The sequence below is a fragment of the Cyprinodon variegatus genome, unplaced genomic scaffold (assembly GCF_000732505.1).
Source record: "Cyprinodon variegatus isolate N-32 unplaced genomic scaffold, C_variegatus-1.0 Scaffold54, whole genome shotgun sequence".
Classification (NCBI taxonomy): Eukaryota; Metazoa; Chordata; class Actinopteri; order Cyprinodontiformes; family Cyprinodontidae; genus Cyprinodon; species Cyprinodon variegatus.
The window spans coordinates 1560489-1584418 of record NW_015150507.1 but is presented as its reverse complement, the minus strand read 5'-3'; the positions used below and the strand labels follow the sequence as shown (position 1 = coordinate 1584418).

Genomic DNA, 23930 nt, shown 5'->3' with positions numbered 1-23930 from the left:
TTTTATAATACATTTATTGTGGTTCATAAAAAAAGGCCTAATTTAAAAGTCACCAACACCTTGCTGTGTTTATTTAGGTGATTGGTGCAATCCTGTATCCTTTAACATGTTTAAGAATAAAACAGAGGCGCAGCTGAGCATTACCAGGCGCGTGCTTGAAAACGCACATAATAAGGAGGAAATCCTGCTTTGCATGTCAGGAAAATGTTCCCTTGGAGAACAGGGTTTTACTTTTGTTTGCTACGGGTGAAAGGAGGGCGGGGGGTGTTTCTCCCTGTCCCCTCCTCCTCACCCAGAAAAGAAAAAAAAAAATTGACCTGCCCCTTTTCCATTCCCATGGATCGTATTACGGCAGACTCCATCTCCGAGACATCTGCTGTGCCATTAACAACAGAGCGCGTCTCCTCCGCGTCCCCCCTGTCCTCCGGTCGTGTGGTGGCCCCTGCTCCTGCGCTCTCATCGTTTTATGCCTCCATCATGAGGAGCCACCGCGCGTCTGTCCTCCACGTTTCCCGGCGGCTTTAGTCCCAAACCAGACCGCTCCATCCCTCCACCGAGCGAGACGCGAGAGGAAAGCAGTCGGTGGCCCCCAGCCGCTGATTTCTTTTTGTTTGTGCGCTCCATGGCTGCGCGGCTTCGCATCCTCGGATGATCCAAACAAGCATCGACACGATTAATGAGTGACCAAAGCTGAACCTTGGGATCCGCGCACAGTTTTTTCTACTCTCTTAAAGCTTTATTTAGTTAGTTTGTTTGTTTTGGACACCATGGAGTCTGTGGAGAAGGAGTGCGGAGCGCTGGGTGGATTATTCCAGGCCATCGTGAACGACATGAAGGTAAAGCGCAGTTATTTAATTAAACTGGGGTTTTGATCTGACCCGTGTTTCTGCACAGTGGCTTTGCATGCGCATATTATTTTTTTTACTGCCTTTGTCTGTATCACCGGGTCCTCCCCCACATCCCACATGAAACACCGCTGCAGGACAGGCCAAGGGATGAGACATGTTTCCCTTTGTGTTATTTGCATAATGTGCAGCAGGTCCGTGAGGCAAGTGGTTGCCACAACACTCAAAACCAGTGTGCCATGCTGTTTACCAAACACACACTGCCCAGATGCATGCTTAATGGGAAATAATTACCCAGTTTAATTGTTTCAGTTGTCATAGCAATATCCCAACAATTCCTGTGTCCTCTTGAAAAACAAAAGGTAGGGAAGAAGATGAGTAAATGCATAATAATGAGTTATCCCATTGGAAGTGATGGTGTGACATTTGACCCCAGATATTGCTCCCTCTTTATTCTAATCATGGCAGGATGGTCTGAAAGGAAATAACACTCTCATCACCTCAGCCTCTCCAGCAGAAACAGGCATGAGAGGTTATTGATTGTGCTTCCTGATGTCTGGCCTTGTGCCATTAAATCATCTTCACAATATGGTGTTTTAGTGTTTAATTCAAACCAGGGGCATTGGTCATTTAACTGATTTAACTTGTTAATAATTTGTGGTAAATAGGTTAACAGTCTTTTAAAGAATATATGTGTTATATTTTCATAAGAAGGAGTTACTTTTGGAAGCGTGTATTTGTGTGTATTGGGGGAAGTCAAGGAAGTTGTTCCAGGGTGGTCTGTTGTTGTTCTCGTCAACAGATGGAAAGTGTGAACATATCCATCAGGCCTGCAGGCAGCTCCCTGCCATCTCATTGTTTAGGACCCAAATGGTGCTTGCAAAGCGCTCAGCAAAGCAAACGAATGACGAATCAGGTCTAGCATTGAGGCTCAAAGATTTTTTTATTGATCCAAAGCTCATGGGACCTTATACCATGGAGATGGGTTATTTTCAGTCTGCTCAGTCATCGGGCTCAGATGAAATGACCTTTCAGCTATTGGCAGCATTTACTTAGTTTCATATGTTTTTCCTTTGTGTTATGGTTATGCTAGGACCGGAGGGATGCTGGAGCTCTCCGACAGAAGCAGTTTTTGTATTGATAAGCAGCACAGATGAATGGGGCTGAAGCCCTTAGTCAGCACAGCATCAATGTCCAAGGCCTGAGACAAAAGGTCTGACCTCATTGCTGTCTCTCTTTTTGGGCAGTTGAAGCATGCATGACCAGCTTTTAGCATCAGCATTGTAGGCCAGCATTCTTGATTTTGAACAGTGACCGGACAGAGATTATCCTTATTTGCATGTGCTGTTCCCTTGGAGTACTCAGATGTCCTATTCCCCAGGCATGCTGAACTCTACAGATGTAAAGGGATAGCACTTGATTACCATCAGAAGACAACCCTCTCAGCTTCTTTATCTAGTATAAATTCAGATTAGTTGGTCCCAGAGTCTTAGAATAATGGAAGTCTGAGGGCTGCTAAAATAAAAGTGGCTTCTACTGCCTCAAAATCTCTCTGGTCTCAAATTATCTTAAAGTTTTATGAAAATATTTCCTATTAAAGTTGTATTACTGTTATATTTACATTCAGTTTACAGTTTGTTTATGAAGATGCAAACAATTAAATGTAGATATTGTAGGTCTTCATTCATGTACCATGGGAAGTAGTGTTGCACTGATACCGATACCAGTATCGGACGGGGCCCCGATACTGCCCTAAAATGGTGGTATCGGTATCGGCGAGTATCAACAAATAGGGCACCGATACCATTTTGAGAGCCATAAGTTTCTTCAACTATTGTCACCCATTACAGGTAGACAATAAAAAGTTCTACTGGATTCACTTTGTATTAGATTTTTTCCTGCTTCACAAAGGTAGGCAGCAGCTTGACAAAGCCATAATGGCAATTATTTTACAATATTATTGTATCGGTATCGGCCGATACTGCACAGCCAGGTATCGGGTATCGGGGCCAAAAAATGGCATCGACGCAACACTAATGGGAAGTGGAGGTAACAGGTACTTTAACAACAGGGGAACGGTTTAAAATTTTAAATATAGAAAACTAAGCCAATATCGAAACCAACAGAAAATACTACAAAAATACTATATTATTTTTTGGTTTTACATGCCTCTTTACTTGTCTGTCATGTTTTCAGTTTGAAATTATACATTTTATGTTTGGTTTGTTTAGGTATTGCAGTTTTTATTGTTGTTCAATTAAAATATTGTTCTGATACCAAAATACAAAGGAAAAATTTTTTTTTTATTTGAGCAAGGATCTTATATGAACATTTAACTGCGTTCTCTACTGTCACCATCCCAGTTGAAGTAAAACCTGTAAAAAAGCCCTTCAATTAATCAACAAGACACATAAGAAGCTCCAAAGTAATAATAATTGATTTTTATTGATCTCACATTGCTGAAATTTACCTCTGCATTTAACCCATCCCCTTGGGTAGCAGTGGGCTGCCATTGTGCTGGCGCGGGGAGCAGTGTGGTACTTGCAACCTTCTCAGAGTACAAGCAAACTGCTCTGACCACTAGGCCAACACTTCCCAGTAGGCACAACCTTTTGCATTGTTACCTTATGCTTTACTAAATTTCTTCCTTCTGTCTCCAGCTCTTTCACAATTAGTTGTTTTTTTCCAGCAGGTTCCCAAAAACCTGTTATACAAACTGTTTGAAGGCAGTAGATGTTTCTTCAATGTCGTTTCAGTCAGCCCTATGAGGGGTTTCATGCATGAACTTTTTCTACAGACACCAACTCTAGGACTACTCAATTTTTTGATGGAAAATAAGAAACTCACAAAGATATGAGAGAATCTAGTATCATATATTAATACAATTTTCCTTTTTAGGGAAGATTTCGTAATGTTTTTACTTTGTGAGAACTCTTGTCATAAAACAAAGATTAATGGTTGTTATTATTCCCATTAATAACCATCCGATGCAAATGAGAGGGCACTTTGAAAATGATTCAATGATTTTTGCTTTAGCAAAAACAGCAGTTTTAAATTGGGTCATTAAACTTGACGTTAACTTCAACGACCAGATATAACCAATCTGGATTTATGCTAAAGAGACCAAAACAGTTGTCTTCTAGACATAACATAGTAAATGCTATCTCTGTAAGGTTATCTAAAACACAAGTAAAGTGCATGAGCATCATGCAAATACAATAAGGACACTCTGATCTCATTATTTGGCTACAGTGAGGAATGTTGAGCTGATAAAAGTTAAGTTAAAGCTCAAACAGTACATTACTGACAGCCAAGTACAGGATAAGTAGAAGTATGACAACGATTTAACTGCTTTGTGAACAAAACTATTGTTTTAGATGAAAACCAGATATAGTCTTGCCTTCATGACAGTAATGTATGATTATAGGTGAGACGCCTTTGTACCAGTTCAAAAACATGGGAGGAGAGGGTATTAAACTAAATTAGACAAATGGTTACCTTTCACAAACAGATAACAATATAGACTAATTTAACAATAGGTGTGGTACAAGGGTGGATTGCAAATAGGTTTGTGATTATTGCTTGCCATCTTTAGTCGGATGGTTCATACTAACAATGCATGTTTAATTTCATACCCACCAAGGAGAATATATTATACCTGCTCTGATAACCAACAATTTAGATTAGATTGCTATCCATTATCTACCCATTGCCTTTTGTAAGGATATTTTCCTATATTTGTTTTATATTTAGAAGTATACTGACACAAGGAGGTCAATTAATGTTGGTATATAACCAATGATATTTGTCAATTATTTTATGAGAATCAGCCAGATAAAGGGTGAGAAGTATGGATGATGGAAATACGGTGTAACACACAGTTTTTAGAAAATTATATGTAATTTAGGTAAAATGCCTATGTGACCTGACCATTTATACTATCTTCATAATTCCTGAACTTAATTACAGACACAAAAACATAAACATGGTTTCAATAAAGGGGAAGAAAACTGTTGAAATAAACAAATTAACTACAAAAAACTCAAAGTTGCCTTGAAGCAGGCCTATCTGAAACCAGGACCAAACACATTTGTCCTTTTTAAATAAGCAAATTATAGTGTTTGTGTGTGTTTCATATAAAGGAAAAGCCAAATGCAGTTGTATTAAGTGATAAAAGTCATTTACCTTTATGTTTGTGTATTGCAAATTATAACTAATGCAGTTCAGTACAAGAAAAAGGGCACATAGGTGTGTAGAAATACATCTTTAAACGTGTAAAAGGGGGCTAAATGGCATTTTTCCCTTTTTTGATTTAAAAGAATTTGATACTTTATGATTTAATCTACTGGTACTAGATTAAATCAAAAATCACAATAGAAGTGCTTTTAAAAGTGAAACTAGTTGAAGCCCTTCTACAAAGCAGAACTTCAAAAATGTGAAACTATCCCTTAAATATTTTCATCCAAACAGGTCTGTTGGTTATATAACAGTCTGACGAAGCTGAGGGGAAAGAAATAAAAAGGAGTGGGAGGTGATAGAACAGTCAGTGAAAGGGTGAAAGGATGACAGCAGTGACTCATCTGAATTAGATCAGCAGTTCGATCAGATTTGAGTGGCACATTTTGATTTTGTCCTTGAGGAATGAGGATAATGCTTTTATTTAATCCTTGCATGCTCTCCTGGATAGTGTGCATGTCTTTGCCCGCTTCTTTCACCCTGGTTTCTCAGCTGTCTTAATGCTTACTTTCTGCCCCTGGGAGCCACAAACCTTACAAACTAATTAGACACCTGTTGAAGCAGAGCATGAACAGTAAGACTGGGAGGCTCAGAGCAAATTTTATGTATTTTTTTAAAGAGTATAGCCTCTAAATCACTGTCATAGGGAAATGCTTTATCCAAGAAAAGCTGGGAGTTAACCTCTGTCAATGCCAGAATAGGGGTTACACCAGAAGCGCTGAGGAGGGAGACACTTACCAGATTGCATCTTGGCTATATATAGTCAGATCGTGTAACCCTTCTTTTTTTGGCTCATCTCCATCAAAGAGTCACACTGGGGTTATGCCTTCCCTCTCTTTTCTCCAGGGCTCAAGCTCTTGCTTTAATAGGATCTAGCATTGAATGTGTTATGGTTTTGGTTTCTGGACTTAAAGCTCAAAGCAGACTGGGATTATCAAAGGTAAATTTTATCCAGATTCTTCAAAGACAAGTCCATCTGACCTGCACAAGAAAAAAGTAATTGAAGAGCCTCTGTCTGACCTTATTATGTAAGCAGCAGACAGATTCCTTTCAATAGATTCATTTAAAAAGCACATTAAAACAATCACGATGCTACAGATTAAAAAAGAATAATAAGAACAGGCTTCCTACTTTGATAAAAAATGATGTCTGTGTTTTTATTGAAATTTACTTTTGCACATAAATGTCCTTGCTTAGATGTTGCCAAACTTCTCAGTGTTTTTTTTTTTTTTTCCTCACCAGAGCTCCTACCCAGTGTGGGAAGATTTCAGTGCCAAGGCCACAAAGCTGCACTCTCAACTCAGGTGAGGAGTCGTACATGTGAACTCTCAACCTCAGAGGTGAAAACTATACAGTGCTTAATGTGACATCAGAATGCAGTAAACAGGCGGTTGTGTTTACAGGACTACTATTCTGGCAGCTGTGGCATTTTTAGATGCCTTTCAGAAGGTGGCAGATATGGCTACCAACTCTAGAGGTAAGAATTTCACCTATGGTTGTGATTAAGCTAAACTTTCCTCCTCTTTTAATGATATTAGAATATCCCTACCCCTACCTGTAAGTTTTAATATCTGAATGAGGAATATATATTCAAAAACAGTAGTTAACATACATTCTACTGACCAAACATATTGGATGCATGCAATATGAAACGTAGTCCATCATTTATTACATCTAAGCAGTCCTTTGCAATTGCATTGTAGCACACCCTGATATCCTGACAATAACTGGTTCTGTATATTTTGCAGCCTTGCACTCTGTTTCAATAAGTCATTTGTTGTCTTCATGGGACATTTTACTTTTGTTTTGTTTTGTTACTCACTTGATATGATGGAGATTTATCTGAGTCCTAATGTATGTGAACTCTCAGTATCTTTAAATTCAAACAGCATAACAATTGAGTTAAGATCTATTTACATTTGTACCATAACACCGATATTGTGAAGCCGGTGAGATGTATTCCAAAAGAATTGTCATTGAGAAAACACTGTGTGCAATATTAGTATTTCAAAAGGAATGATTGGATTGCAAAAAGTTGGGTAATATATCCCATGTCTTATGAAGTTGCATTTTACATCCTAACTTGTTATTTCACAATTTGGACATCCGCAGAGCAGCAGATGCTTACCCCAGATGCAAATGAGATTGCCCTACATGCTAGAGGTCAGTGTAGGAAACACAGATGAGAAAGAGAGGGAAGAATAAAGGGCATATCTTACAAATGAAATCGCCATTGCAATTCTTGTGTTTTATTTCCATTAAAAGATTTTCTTATAATATTTAGCCCCATGTTTTCGACTTAAATGGACAGTTAAACGTTTTTGAAGCGAGGATTCGAGATACTCTCAGTAATATACCTGTTACAAGCAGAAGAAACATGTCACCTCAACATAAGCTTGTTTACAAAGTAAATAAAACTGAATGAAGGCAAATAGGCTAGTCAGATAAGCCTTTATCTATATACCTTATCATCTGCTTTAATATATGAGCTGATCATGATGTTATATTCATCGGGGGCGTAAGTATTACACCATCTTTAGCTTATCATGTCTCATTCATTGATGATTAAAAATCTCAGTATGGTTGCAATTAATCTTGCGCGCTCAGATTTGGCTGGATTTGTTTATTTTAATATCTAAGTCTGTTTATTTACCAAAAAGTGGCACAGCTTGCTTGCTGCAAAGAAAATTGTTTGATAGAGAAAACACATTTTTTTTATTTGTCTTACATAATAAAAAAACAATTAAATTCTGAAATTAAGAGGGAAAGTTTTTATGTTTTTAATGAAAACTGCACCATAAGGTTTCATTCTTCGTAAACATTAAGTGTGGCTAGGGATGTCCAAGTGTGAATTGGATAATAGAGATGGGTCTGATATCAGCTAAAACATTAATAAAATATAACGGCCTGCATCTAAAATCTTTGATATAAAGAAGCTTATAGAAGCACGCTTCTATTAGCAGCAGCACCAACAGCAGGGATATAGTGGTAGGATTGTAATCAGTGACTCCCTCTACCAGAATTGAAAAATGCCTCCACCAGAACCATGAGCCAATACCTTGGATCGGATCAGAAATTCCCAACACAATGAGCCTTTTCATTCACTTCTTAACGCAAAGCGAAGGCTTAGAGCTGACAAGCAAATGGGTTTGTTTAAGCATACAGGTTTTTGTTTTTCTTTATAAGTGGTGATTTGTGAAGTCACATCTTTAAAGAATAAATAATATTCCTTTGTTTCCCTTCACTTCATCCAGGGAGCAGTTCTGCATGCCTGAATAATAATGATGCCTGAATCTTTGATCACAATTTTCTCACACCAAGTAGATAATGGAAGCAACAAAGAGAAATAAAAATCTGAGCTTTTTGTTTTTCTCTCAATGAAGTCTCCGGATATGCTCTGTCACCTGCTTGCAACAGCAAAGAGGCTGGGCAGAGGGCCGCTGATTAACACAGATTTCTTTGGACCCGATCGTCGAGAGCAGTATGTAGGTCAAAAAAAAATCCAGCGAACCCACATGAGCGTGCAAAGGCTCTTGACATACTCTCAAATACAATCACATGGGCTTAGATGCAAGCATGCTTGCACACACACATATATGTTTAGAGTGTGACAGCTGGTAGCCGGCTACCTGACCCCACAGGTCACATACCAGTGTGCTTTCAAATACTCTGTAGCTGCACCAGCCTGTCTTACAAGCATAAAGGGGATCTCAACAACACCATCTACTCACCATGATAACCATTTCTCTAATACACTTTTAACTTTATTTAGTTTAACATAGTTATCTCCATTATTACAGTAATTCCTTTAGATGATGCAAAAGGGTTTTACAAGACAAAGTAATATAGACTTGGCTTAACCAGCCTGTAGTGTGCACCAAAAAATTGGGGGTATGGACTATTATAGGGCAGGACTTCAAAGGAAGGGAATGCAGTTAAAGAAGTCAAGACAGCCAAATGATAGATGGCCCAGAGAGAGATGAGAGAGATGAGCAAACTGAGTTTCGCAGCTGGAGATGCATAACATCCCTGTAAGTGTGTCACTCATACACCCACTCACTCCCTTGCTTGTCTGCTAGCAACATTAACCTAAGGATTAATGTCATCCTTCTTAGGCCATAGACTATATGAGCCATGAGAGACTTTCAGAGCAATTAAGGGGAACTAATGAAACGTGGCCTAGACCCAAACAGAGCAGTCAGTTGCTAAAAAGGACTGAGGCTTTATTTTTATCATGTAACAACAGTGAGCTTTCAGTTTTTTTCGGGGCTGCATGATAAAAGGAAAATATGACATTGTGCTATTTTAGAATATTGAGATTGTATCGGTTCCAATTGATTTACATTTCACTTACGTCACTCCCCTTTTTTTCCCATCATCACAGTCTTGTTACCACTGTAGAACATTGTTGACTGCAGTCTTTATTAGAGCATTGAGGGTTGGAAACATTGATGTCAGAAATGGTAATGAAATGTAAAGATTTAATGAATGGTGCTTGGAATATTTAAGTGTACTCAATAATTCCTGCAAGTATTTCTTTGCAGTTGGAAGTGAAACTATAAATGCAAATCAAAATATTTTATAGATGACCATTTAATTGTTTTTTAAGTTAGTGAAACAACATTAAATATAGATGACATATCTTCCATGAATTTTTGTAATCACCTTTTGCAGCCTATATATTTAACTTGTATCATTAAGCAAATGTCACAATTTTTCCTGCAATATGTAGATGGCTAGATGTGATATATCTCTAGTTATCTACTGAATTAAAATCCGTGCAAACATATGCTTGAATATTCAGTAGCTTTGCAGTGTAGTAAAATAGCACACTGTAGGGTCTATATTAATGCCATTTATCTCCCTCACAAACATTCTGGATGCTGCAATAGTAATAATTTTTTACCAACACACAACTGCAGTCCTCAGTTAAGCTGCTTTTGTTATTAATTTAAAAAAAATATGTAGCAGTTTAAGTGCTAGGCTAATGTAAGCATGTTTGGGTCTGTTTGGCTATTACTTGTGGATCATTTGTCTATGAAAGTTTTGTATGACATTTTGGTTAATCCTATGTGTGCGGAACTCACACAAAAGGTTCCTTTGGTGCTTCATGAACTTAGAGCTTTTTTTGTGATTGGCATGTAGTTTAATGACTTGTATAAATGCACAGACATGTTTACACAGAACAGACAAACAGGAATAGAACATCACAGTAGAGGATGCAAAATTAATTTTTAGAAAACTAATACTATTCAAAAAAAGATCATTTGAAACTGATCATTTAAAATTGGCTTTGCTAATACTGGGAATCAGATGTGGACAACAAATAATAAAATCATTAAATTAATAAATCATTTAAAACATTAATGCAAAAGGTATTTAGAAGTTGAACTGTCATCAACCTTCTGTCATGTGATAGTAGGATTGGTTTCCTGTTTGTAGTCCTACCAACATAGAGAATTTGTGAGGTTTGACTCCAGTTTATGAGGCCATCATATATATTTTTTTTTTTTTTGCTGGAAAAGGCAAACAATTTTATTCAAAATGGACAATCTGCAGCACTTGACAGAAAGACCACATTGAAGTTGGCATGTCTTCAGTCTATTCAAGCCAGTTTCTAGATTCCCTTTTTTGTCTGTTGTAATCTGATTTTAGTAAAAAATGTTCAGGATAAAAGAAATTTAAAACCTTGCACCTTAGATAATATATCCTGGAAGTATTATTAATTAACAAATACATACATCTAAAACCCTTGAGGAAAAAAGAACCAGTTGAAAAACCTAGAAACTCCTCTTTGATCAAAGTCTTAAACACTTTTTATTGGTAAAAATATGACTTGTTTTTTCAAATAACAGGTGTTTAGTCAGTTTAAGAGAAACTTTGGTACCCTTCCCCCATTATTATGGTTGGTTTGGGCAAACGATAAATGTCTGTCTGGGTTGGGATTCAAATCCAGGCTGGGTGTGTTGAGGATACTACCTTTTAGATATGCAAAGTAAAGGCTAATGTTTTAAACCCAGTATTTGTTCGGCAATGAACAGAAGTGAGGAAACAAAAGGGGTTTTTGACAGTTATTTCCCACCTTGATTTTGTTTTTTTACATGGTTAAGAAAATCCAGTAAACACGGTATGCTTTTAAGGTACTCTAAACCAGAGTGACATTTCAATTTAATTGCTCCTTTGGGATCTGTTTTCTTTGTTGCCTGATCCAAACTCTAATTAATTTGGCTGCAGGAATGTCGATATTCATTGGACCAGGCCTGTGCTAGTCAGGAGTGATCTTTGATGATCAGCCTGCTGATTCCATGACTGCAGTTTGGCCGCTTTAACCATTTGACTACTGCTACATTTAAAAAGAATTATATAAAAAAAAAAGCAAAAATAAGCATAGCACAAATACTCACCTCATTAATGTTCACTGCACTTTTTACACATCAGCTGTTAAACAGCAAAAAGCTGTTTGCATTTTGCTGTCTGATATCTGTCCATTGGGCTGTTTCTCTTTACCTGCTGCCTGCTTGCTCTTTTAGATGTATTTTGGGTCTGTGTCATTACAGATATCATACATGTCCTAGTGTCTTCCATAAAGCCGTATAGGGCTGAACACACCATGGGTGGGTTGGTGGTAGAGGTTCTATGAACTGTTGGCCGCTATTGCCGTCACCCTGATCCACTTCTTGTACTTAGGGGTGAGTTTGCAGCTGCTGGCACAGCTGGAGGTTTCATCGCATTCTTTTGTTGCCTGCTTTAATCTACATTTAACACGCTCACCCTTCACCCCTTTAACTCTCCCACACTCAAGAGTATGCACGCTTCCCTGTTATTCCTTGCCAAGGCAGGCAATGTTTCCCCTTATTCAGTACTGTCCAACTGGTCCAGGGAGAAGGTCAGGAATAAGAATGGGTTTTATGAGTTCCTGTCCTGACTTTAATGTTTTCTTTCACTCTGCTGACAGACTTTTGTTTAGAACCCATGTTGACTATATTAGGTTAAAAAACATTCAACCAATCACAATGTTCCACTATAGAAGTCTAAAAACCCCTCTCTTTGTGCTCCTGTTTGGACTCCTTTTGCTTATATTTAGATTTTTAAGACTTTAGATCCACAGAGCAGCTGTGTGAGTTGGCTGCCAGCCGTTTTGGCACTGCATTTGACAGTTTCTCCAAGCTGTGTTGATCGGTCTGTGTCTGAAGGCGTGTCTGAATCTGCAAAAAACAAGAAGTCCTCATATGGGCTCAATAATGTTTTTAATTTGCTAAAACTTTATAAAATTGGTGTATTTAGAGAATTTTAATCTTGTGGTGAGGAAAGTTTCATGTTTCAAAACCCATACTTTCTGGAACTTTGAGGCCCTGCATATAGCTGGGATGTTTTAATATTAGACTATTCAAGATTCTACACCTTGTTTTTTGATTATTCAAGGGCAAATATACTTAAAAGTAGTAATGCACTGATCAGGATATTGGGAGCCGATCACAGCAACAAATCCATGAATCCTTCAATTGCTTTCTTATGTACATTGACATTGAATTATTATGTATCAAAATTATAGGAGATAAAGTATCATAAACTGACCACTGTTTTAGCGTAGGAGGTGGTGGAGATGAGTTTTTTTTTAATTGAAATGAAAGCTAGAGAAAGTAATGTTGACAAAGGATTGAGGGGAAGGCTGCTAAGAGGTTTTTAGGTGGTTTTAAAAAAAATCTGTTTGAATTTAGCCAAGAAGGATGTGTCATCATCCTACCTCCAGCATAGACACTGGCCCGCAGTCACCCTTTCTCCCCGCTCCGCCGCGTTGTTTGCCCACAGGCTACTCTGATCCCCTACTATCATTCTTTCACCTCTAGCTATTTTCTAGGGGTTAGCCATACCCTGTAGCTACTCATTCTCTCTGGCGCGCTTCTCCAAAGTACTGTTGTCCTACATCGGGTCAGCAGTAGCCTCTCCCCCACCCTCAGCATAGAGCCACAAACTTGTGTGTCTGGCTTTAGATTAGACTGAAATGATGACATGAAAACTTAATAATTGATAATAATTTCCACTGTTTTGCAAACCTACCACTTTCCTAAAAACAGAAAATAAAACACTTATGAATTATGAGATGGTACTTCCAGCTGGAGTGTCTGATATTGTATACATGATCTATTTTCGTGATATTACAGAAACATTTTAAATGGGAATATAGATGGTAAAAGGATGAAATGACCATCTTTTTTAATAAGATACACTATGCAGGGAATGTAGGTTAGCTGAGTGCAAGTAAACAGCCAGATTACCAAGGCAACCACAGCTATTGTTTGTGAGAAGCTGGAAGGCAAGTTGTTTGAACTGTGTCCTTGCAGCAAAAAACGTCATAGATTTAAAACCTGGGCTGGGATCTTTCTACACAGGGTTTGGAGGTTCTCCTTGTTCATGGTTGGGGTCTATCTGGGTCACTTCTGCTTTCTTCCATAGTCTAAAAAAGGTACTGTTGGGTCAATTGATTTCTCCTAATTGCTTGTGCATGATTATCATCTGTGTCCCTTTTACCTTGGCAGAGCATACTGTCCAGTTAGTACCCATTGACAAATGTATACGGGCATAATATAAGATTTAAGATTGCTTCTATCCTCCACATGTGTGGTATTGGCATAGAGCTACTGTCATACTACTGAATTTTAGCTGCATGACCAGTGGATTTTTACATGTGTCCTGAATTTGGGTCATCGCAAAACATCAAATTGTGAAAGTCCTATAACTACTTACAACTAGGTATTTTAAATAATTCTACAGCCCTCAGTACCAAATTGTTGTCTTGTTAGCTTAGTCTGTGGGACAAATGATGCCAACTGTACAGTTCTGTAATTTAAGTAAAGCATGCACTGGTAAAATGTTGAAAAAATGACTTGCACAGTATGGCTCACTAAATGAAACGGGATATACTGCTGTCACTATTCTTTGGACGAACTGTCTGACACATACCGGTGACATTATGATAGAAAACACTAGTTAGAACTAGTTAGAAATTGCAGTTTGATTTTAAGGCCTCATATGGAGTTTTTGTCAGAATCCATCATTTTTAAACACTTTTAAACCCCTCTATAGGCTGCTTGTTGGATTTTCTTGCTACTTGTCTCCACAATTTTCTCCAGACCTCATTCTCTCCTCACTAGATAAATTGCCATTAAAAGCATTTACTTCAAGCATTTGTCTTTGATATCAATTCTTTTTGTCTTAGGTTGCATTGTGAGGATCCATAAGTTTTTTCATTAACAGCTGATTTTAGGTTCCATTTTTCCTCTATTTTTTCAGTGTTATGATAATAACAATCTCAGATACTTACCTGAATATAATAAAAAGAAAATAATGATATAGTCCATTTTGATGTTATGTGAGATAATTATGATTTTTTTTAAAACTGTTCTGCTGCCTGGCCAGATGGTTTCTTTTTCATTTTTCAACTTCTCAGCATTTTCCATTTTTAATTCTGGTTGAACTGCATAAACATCAAAAAGCTAGGAGTCTAAGGTTAATGATCTGTGACGGAATGCCGCAAAAGCTCAATATTTTTGGAGAGAGAGATGAGCCTGGTGTTTGGGAGGGGGTGTTAGCTGACCTGAATTGGGGGTTGTGGTTGGTTGCTCTTGGATTTCCACAGCTCTTGGTATCCAGGGTAGGTAGAGGCGTTGAGCTAATCCTCTTAGCCCCACTCTGTAACACACAGACAGAAACTGCCTTCACTTGCTTTCCTCATCGGCCAAGTACTGCTTCAAAAATTCACACTCTGAGATCACTGACCAGACTGCTATGCTCTGCAAATTTGTCCCAAGTAATAAAACCTTTCTTCTCTCAACATCTGCACGCCAGAGCCTGCAGAGCACACACACACAGAAACGTTACAGAACATCTATGCAAACACAGACAGGATGTTCCTGTTGGTCATTGCAAATGCTTGCAGGCTTCCTCTGTCTCTTTTCCCTCTCTCTATCTCTTGTACAGTGGAGGTATGCTTGTAGATCAGTGTGTCAGTGAAGCAGTAATCTGCTTGGCTGCTGCACTTCTCTGGGTTGGCAGATGGAGCGGATATCCCTACCCGCCATCTGGACACCCTGGCATGGATGAGATGTGGTTGTGGCCTTGCACTGAGCAAGATCAGGGGATTATTGTTGCCCCCTCTATTCCAGCAGTTCAAGCTATTTGTACTGGCTTGTCAAATAATAAGCACACCCTTGTGTTCAGCAGAAGAACAATCATCCAGCCTAGTATTTCTCATCCAAGATTGATAATCATCTGTGTTGTAATCTTAGTACCAAGCACAGGAGTTACAATCTAGAGTTGCTGGTAGAAATGACAAACTGAGATAATAGGTCTTGAGTGTTTTATATTATATTCATTAAACCAAATAATTCTGTTAACTGCTTCCTCGGATGTTCAGCTCCATCCAGCTTCCTATCAGCTCTAACCTGATGATGCCACTATGTTTCTTTTTACTTTTTTTTGAGGATGCTCAGGGTTGTTCTTTTCTGACTAGAGCACCTTTTCTTCATCTATTTGCTGTTTCCTATTAATGGCTTGTGCCACTCTGCAAACAAGACTTCTTCTGGCTTTCTTACAATAATTTTCTTGGTCCTCGTTTTCAAGTTTATTACCAAAAGTTGACCAGTAAACAGAACCAGTGCAAATGATGTCCTCACATGCAATTAATCTGCTGGGTTAACTTTGAAGACATTTTTTAACTAATTCAGATAATTAGTAAGATTAATTAGCTCTATCTATGCTACAGCTATAGAATGTACAAGCTGGGTTATTTGCACCGGATTTGAATAGAATAATGGGACACAGAACACTTTTATTTTTATTTGTTAGGAAGTTTCCTTCGGCTTCTCAAAAATGCATTACTTTTTTAATAAAGCATATGTATTGTATAAAATCTCCCATCAAAAACAAATTCAAGTTAGTTTTTGACATGACAAAAAAGAAATAATTAGAGGGGCATGAAAAGTTTTGTGTGATACTACTACAGATTTTGTTCTGCCCATCAATCCATTAGGCTTCTGTTTATGCTGAGTCTCTCTATAGTTTCTATCAACCACAAAACTGCATCAGACATCCTGAATTTTTTTTCTTTCTCTTATCATACTGTGTACATGCTACCAGAATAGACTGGGCAAGAGGGTTATGATGACTGGAGAAAATTATGTCCTTTGGTTCAACATACCTAAGAATGAAGGTTAAGATGGAAAACATGACTTTAGTACTCAGCAATTTATTGAACAACAATGTAGCAATAAAGAGAGAGTGAGTGAGTGTGTGTCTCTCTGTTTGTACTTGTTTTTGTTACCTATTTATGAGTTTTTGTGGTATATTTATTAATTTGAGGACCATGTTGGTCCTGTTTTCATGTTGGGTGGTTGGTTTAGAGGTATGCTATGAAAGGTTAGGGTTAGCAATTTATTGGTAATGGTTATGATTAGGCTAAATGTCAGGGTTAGCCATAAATGCACTAACTAAAATGTCTGACAGTCAATGTAATGTCCTAATATGGACACACAGACACACACTTGGGCGATGTCAGATTGTCAACACCTAATAACATTAGTTTTATAGTATATTTGGCTATACAGTCAGTGACAGTTTTAATCCTGATTGCAAAAAAATAGAGCACTAGAGTGGGCACAGAGCATTTCTAGCTGTTGTCAGTATGTTTACAACGGGTATAAAAACAGAGCCGCCTCTGGTTCAAGTGACTCACAGCTTTAGCTTTTTAAGGGAGTTTATTTGTCTCCCAAGAAGATTTATCTGATCCATTACCCTCAGATTTAAATATCCCCCACACGGCAAGGGATGTCGTCAACCTTTGGTGGATTGCTTCCATTAACTGAGCATTCTCCTTTTCTCTTGCTCATCCTGTTTTTATTTTTTCTCCTCAAGTAAAATGCAAATCTGGACAATCATTAAGAAGTATTTTTAGCAGCATTTGCTTCTTAGAACAGGAAGCTCCTCCAGCAGGAAAAAACCATCACTTGTTCTACTCCTGCTCCTATTGAGTCATGTACTAATGCACACCAGAACATCAGCACTCACCAGGGGCTGTCTGTGGGTGTTTCTGGCAGAGAGGTGAAACTGTCTGGCCAAAGAGCTTAGAGATGACTGTGTGTTTTTGACTGTATTTGCTTCAGGGACACTTGAACAATTGATCGTGAGATCACTTCCTCTGCTTCCCTGTTGTACTGTGGCTGATGAGAAGAAGCATTCCACATTTAAAGGAAAGACGCAACATGAAAGGCTTTGAATGAGGATATGAGACAGCATCTGAAATGTTGGGTATATTCTTTTTACTGTGATTGGAGCTTTTAGTTGATATTTACCTATGACTTAGAGATCTTAACAGCCACACACGTTGGCAGAACATCTTTGTATACCACCATTTGTAAGAACCAAAGGAATTTGGACTACATTTAAACTCTGAATATGATATTTCAACACTTCAAGATGAGAGTTACAGTAAATATGGTTTAGAATCTGCACCATAGTAAAGTCTCCAAAACTCAGTGGATGTATTTGCCATGATAGCAGCTTGGTAGCTGCTCACTCTACTCATTCAGTGTACTGCTTAGCAACAGCTTTGAGTGGTAATGGAAGTAGAACAATAGCACATCACTTCACCAAAGCCACTGTGTAGATATTGTCAACCTGAAAGCTGCACTACTTTTTTAAATGGAGGTCCTCTTGTTTCACAAACTCCTTCTATTCCTAGTGCTGTTTCATCTCCTAACATTTGATGAAGACACTCTTTCAATACTTCTTAGAAGAGATTTTGAATTTTGGATTATTGGTTGTTTACATTTACAATAAATTTGAAATGTAACTGTTTCAATGTATGTCAAACTTGTACATCGGGCTCTTTATTATCAGGTAGGATGGACTCTAGGGCTTACTTTAGGACAACTAAATAATCGTTAGTTGCAGCCCTAATGCACTCTATTAGTTTTCTTAGTTTCTTTTCAAGATGAGCTTTAGGTGGGATGTAGGGGAATGATGAGAACTTAAGAGTTAACTTGGGGTTAAGGGTTAGAAGTCAAAGGTTTTCTATTTCCTTTTTTAAATTTTATTTAATTAGAGATGAAAGATGGGGTTGTAAGTACACCACAACAAAACACATTTTTGCATATTTCTCTGTGAAATAAGTTAACTTTTTTGTGACTCAACCAACATTTAATGCATATTTATGGTTTGAACATGAATTCATGTTTTGGCCTTATGATAATGACAGTTTCACATTGAACTCTGAGATAAGGGATTTGAAAAAGCTCTAGAAGAAAACAGCTAACAGCTTTTCCTCTTGGTATTAAGGCTCATTTCAAACTAGCTTCAGCTCCCTTTCAGATATTTAAAATATTCAGATATTTAACCTTAAACATAGTTGCATATTTGTATATCTAATGGAGGTAAAGATAACACTTCTCTGACTAACTCCCAGCAATGCATAAGTAATTTTAATTTAGTTTGTTCATGGTCACTTTCCTGATTTTTGGATTAGAGTCAATTACGTTAACTGTTGTTTTTTTAGTGAGAAATACACATAAACCCAAAAATCTACATCATTCATGTTAAAGGTATGCTTTTGTAAACAAATCTGGCTAGCCCAAATTGTAATAAATGTAACAAATAATTGTTCCCTTTCAAATAAGTGCTAAATACTGTCAGTTCCACCTGTGATCCTGGTCAATAGACCTTAAACAGAGAGGCCAGTGATTTGATCTTTTACCCTGTTGCAATGTGCTTTCCTTAAAAACAGCGAGTTCCTCTGATGTACTTAGTGGTGACTGCAGTATGCTGCATATACTATAAACACCTTCTTGAAAAGATGTTGTGTTTGCTAACACATGATTTATGTACAGCCACAAAATAAATGAATAAAAAAAAATAAAAAAATGGCCAGCAAAATGATTGTGCTCCAACTCCAATTAAATGGAAAATCTCTTAGCTAATTTTCTTTAAAAGCTTGCTTTACCTTTATTCAGTTTACTTATTTTCAAATGGGTAAAAAAAAAGCCATTATTTTAACCAAGATAGTGTATCAGTGCGCAGTAGTTTATCAAAAGACATTCTGTCCATATATGTCATCTGCGGACTATGTCCACATGAAGCTGCCTTATCGACCACTCAGTTGGTATCGCTCTCTGACGGGCAGGATAAGTCGAGTCTGTTTTATTTATGACCTGAATTACCCATACTGTGCAAGCACACAAAAAATCCAGCTGTGCTTTGAAGCTAATTATTGATTATTTATGATTATCAGTAGAGGTTTTAAAGTCTGGAATGTCAACATCACCAGTGAATCTTAAAAAAAGTAACAACAATTCCCTAATTTATTGTGTAATTTTACTGACTTACAGGAAATTTTGGAAAGAACAGACAAATGTTAGGGTATCTGAATTATTTTACTTGATTTTTAACTCCTGGCATTGCCTGTGGCACCTGCCCCAGCCTCTTACTAACTGGTCAATTTCACCCTCCAACTAGGAGAATGTACCCTCTTTCATCTCTCTCTCCTCCGGTTTCATCCCACAACCCTTTTCATCCATCAGTGCCCTCCAGTGTGTCCCTGCCAGTTCACACTTAGCTTTCATTAATAAGGCAGGGTAAAGGCACCAAGCTTAACTGCCTGTGCCAGGCGCTATCGGCTCCCAAATCTGAGGTGCTAACGTGGGAAAGAACTGTTGTCCCACAGATTATGGCATTTTCTTACTTAAACAGTCTGTTTAAAAGCCAGGCAAAACAAAAAAAGGACTTTATATTCCAAGAAATGCTAACGTGGATTTTCTGTACCTTTTCTTGTAAAGTCAACATGCACACTCGTTTTTGACAAGGTCAGCAGAGAAAGGGGCGGTCCAGACTAACTCAGTAGAGCTGATTAAGACTTAAAACCAACGAAACAAAGAAGTCTGTCTACAGAGGAATCTGTTAGCTTAATCACCAATGAAACCCGAGTCAAACAACAAGCCTTAGATGTTGAGTGAGACGGAGAGAGATAGTTAAGCTCCCATGCTGAAGTCATCAAGAAGCAGGGCCTGTGGCAGTGCAGCTCCTGGTAGTATAACCCCCTATAAAGCAGGACTATTAAAACGGTCCTCCCTCCACGTGGAGTCAGGGGAGTTAATCAGAAGCAGAGAGTTGGGTAGAAAAGCTAGCAGAAATGCTTATGCCATATTGCACAGTTTGTTGAAACCAGAGCTTGAAAGGTTTCACCAAGATCACACCAGTTTGGGCTTGACTTTTTCACCTGAGATTCTGCATACCACGGCAAGCAAGCATATACATACCCGTTACATTTTTTTTTTTGATTGACCAAGACAATGTTGGCCTAGTGGATAATTGCAAAGTGTAACTAAATTGATATTTATGTTATATTTAAACACCTCACATCAATGGATATCATGCTTTCTGTTTACTCATGTTTGGAAACAAACCTGTGAAGCCTTCAAAGAACTAAAATCTTTAGACAGTAATTTATAAGCACCATATGCAGTTTTGAACCGGCTAGGTACATTACATATACCTCTGAAGGAGGCCCCATCTTCTTATTTGGTTAATTTCTTCTCTTTATCTTCTGATGGGAAAATGGATAATGCATAATATTCCTGAAGGACAATCTATTAGTAGCTACAAAGATTTAAGGTTGGAGTGGAGCGTCACTTTTAAGCAGGACACCTACAATCAGTTCTACGATGAAGTGATTAGGATAAAACTGGATTAAAATGATTCAACCAATTTCCAAACTCAACCATGTTATGAATATGTAGCAAGACTTAAAAAAAAGGATGTTCATAAACAGGGTTAAGCAGTTTTCCAAAAAAGAATGGGCATACTTCAAGTTTTAGATGTGCAAAACTGGTGGAGACAAACATCAAAAGATTTGCAGCTGTATCTTCAGCTACAGGTGGTTTTGTAATTATATCCCCCTTGTTCCTTTTGCTTATATTTTAAATATATTACCTGGTCTTGAACTATTATAAAGGAATAGGAAATGTATAGTGTGGCAAAACGTGAAAAAATAAAGATATTTCAACATACACAGCTGATTTCATGACGAGTAAACACATTGCTGAACTGAAGTTTTAGTTTGCATGCTTCAGGTCTCAAGATATATGACAGAGTTGCATAACAGCTCTCCTCAATGCTTTACTTCATCCATGCACATGTGGGTGCCTGCAAAGAGCTACCTTTAAAGCCCTAAGGGTCCAATTTGCCCCAATAATTACTTTTGCAGTCCTTGCACTTTTAGTCAATCCCCAGGCTACTTAAACGTGCGCTTAGTGGACTTAAATCACTAAAGTAATAGGGAGATAAAAAGATATAAACCACAAAGGCAAAAACAAATAGGTAATGAAGGAGGCTTTTATTTTCTTACATATTTTTTTTTTTATGTTAAGAATCCCTCCTTGTTTGTAAGTGTTTGCCAGAATTTCATGTAGCATTTCTGGCTGCTGTGGGAGTAATTCACTACATCCTTGCTCATCCGGCTGAGGCCAGGGGCCAGAAGGGCTCTTGGACACAGCCAGGAAGCCTCTGAAGCTCTCCAGGATGTATCTGTCAGCTGATCCCCCTTTCGGGAGGGGAAGAAGGACAGGAAGAGGCGAGAGGGAAATTGGCAGGTGTGGATGGGACAGGAGAGTGTGGGCTTTCTCCAGCTGACAGTGTCATTGGCAAGTCTGCAAAAGGCTTGTATAAGCTCAGATTCTCTCTGTTTTATTCTTCTTTCGTTCAGCCTCCTTCCCTCCTGTAAGGGCCCATGACCAGCTCTTTGGTTGCCTCTTGTGCTGCGATTGAAGGAGGCAGAGTTTTAGGGAACATGTTGGAATCCAGCATAAATAATTTATGGGATCATGGTGGTGACAAGTTACAACAATATATTTTCAGATATTTATTTTGCTATAATACAGCACAACGGAATTCAATCTCTGCATTTAACCCATACCCTTGGGGAACAGTGGGCTGCCATTTGCGGTGCCCGGGGAGCAGTGTGGGGTCAAGGTGCTTTGCTCAGGGACCCAGAGTGGCAGTGTGTGCAAGTGGGTTTCGAACTCACATCCTCAGGATTGCAAACTCTATGCCCCAACCACCAGGCCACAAAAATATATAAAAATCTTGAAATTCTATTCTATTTCAGAAACAAGTGGGAAAATTTAAAATATGCAGTAATAGTAATTTTTTAAAAAATGGTTTAAAAGCTGTCAAACAAAACTAAACAAAACAAAAAGAAAACTTCTGCTGAGTTAGGCAGAGGTTTTTTAATTAACATGCTTGTTGTGCATAGCATGATCAGTACAGGCATTTCAACGTTTTAACATTAAATTCCTATTGGTTTAGCTTGTTCATATTAGCTGGTTGATTAGCCAGGTTTTTGGCTTGGTTAAGTCTGCTGCTTAACAAACCTACTGATAGTCCCTTATAACTCAGCTCTATTTAGTAAGAGTGATGAAAGATGATTCTTTGGTGTTAATCCCATATCTAGCGACTTTTCTACTGAACTGTGTAGGTAACTGGTAGAAGTGCATCAAAGAATGGGGTGGGGAAAGCAACATAGGAGTGTCCCATAAAGTCAGACCAAACTTAGCTAACTCTGCAACTTTCTGTAGAACCATGTGAAAGCAACATTAACCCATAGGAGAGGCATGATGAAAGATTTTGGTGGTTTTAAAGCCGGAACCTTTTAAAAATCATGCTGGTAGGGAGCCCAAGTAGGCTTACTGCTTACAGATGTTTGCATGCATGTTGTTTAAGGGTTGAAACGTTGCTATTTATAACACAGAGCGTTAAGGGAACTGTAAATGTTCAGCTATGTAGAGACAAAAGTAACATTTGTGTTTTGTAAATGATATTGATAAATTATTTTTATTTGTTCAGCAAAAAAGAAACAATTCACAGACATGTTCTGTTGTAAAATTAATCTTAAATAATGTGTGTTATTTAGTGCAATAGACAAAAAAAAAAAAACTCATGATCAGAATCCATACAAGTTTTATTATGCAGTGGCATAAATACATTTTTAGAAATGTTTAGACAAATGCAAGTTGTATAGGAAAATTAAGAGAATGGAGAAAATTAGTGCAGCTTTTTGCATGAGTACATTTAAGGTTTTCTAATATTGACTTGTACTGCAGCCTGTTTTTGTTTTGTGTTTTACAGCTAGTACATTGGCTCCATATGTGACTTTAATCACTTCCTGCTACAGGGAACTTTAACCTCCAACCCTGCCCTTATGCTAAGTCACCTGGAAAGCCAACCCAATCACCCCCCCACCCCCTCTCTAAAGCCCTTTGCAAGGACACTCAACTCATTGTACAGGTGTTTGGAAGAATTTCTCTGTAAGGCAAGGGCCAATCCGATGGCTGTCTCCTTAAGTGAAATAGTTTGATTGTTCGTAAGTCATATGGTGGAAAATATGTAATATATATATATATATATATATATTATTTATAATTATTTAAAAAGATATAAATAATATTTATGTATAAGTGTTGTTTATGAAAAATAATTTACCAATGTGAAATCTGGAATAGAACATTAATTCTTCTGAAACTATCTAGCCACCATGTATTTTGCTCCAAAGCATAACTTCTCCTTCTTTCATGTATTATATTGAGGGTTAATGTTGGCCTCTGTTTCTCACTGCTTGCACTGTTTGAATTGTGTTTAGCAAGCTGAGAGAACAGGAAAGGCAGAGCAGACATGGAAGAATAGAGGGATATCCCCTTACAGGGTTGCCTCCTTTTTCCTCCAGGACAGAAGGGTGGAGAACTTTGGAAATGTGGGGGCTGGTAAATCATATCACCTGTTTGCATTCAAACTTTTATCACTATGAAA

At 37.9% G+C, this 23930-nt stretch overlaps 1 protein-coding gene across 4 annotated transcripts in view; it reads left to right on the top strand.

Moving 5' to 3' along the window:
• The first annotated feature begins 342 nt into the window (after positions 1-342).
• The window catches only part of mtss1l (metastasis suppressor 1-like), a 41768-nt gene continuing 18180 nt past the window's right edge, over positions 343-23930 (top strand). For 2 of the 4 annotated variants that reach the window (XM_015371174.1, XM_015371176.1), the window contains exons 1-3: positions 344-836; positions 6324-6385; positions 6485-6558. In XM_015371174.1, the coding sequence (XP_015226660.1) occupies positions 768-836; positions 6324-6385; positions 6485-6558 (205 nt within the window). In that variant the 5' untranslated portion in view covers positions 344-767. Of the gene's footprint in view, positions 837-6323; positions 6386-6484; positions 6559-23930 lie in introns of all 4 variants that reach the window. The other 2 variants (XM_015371175.1, XM_015371173.1) reach the window with 2 other exon arrangements.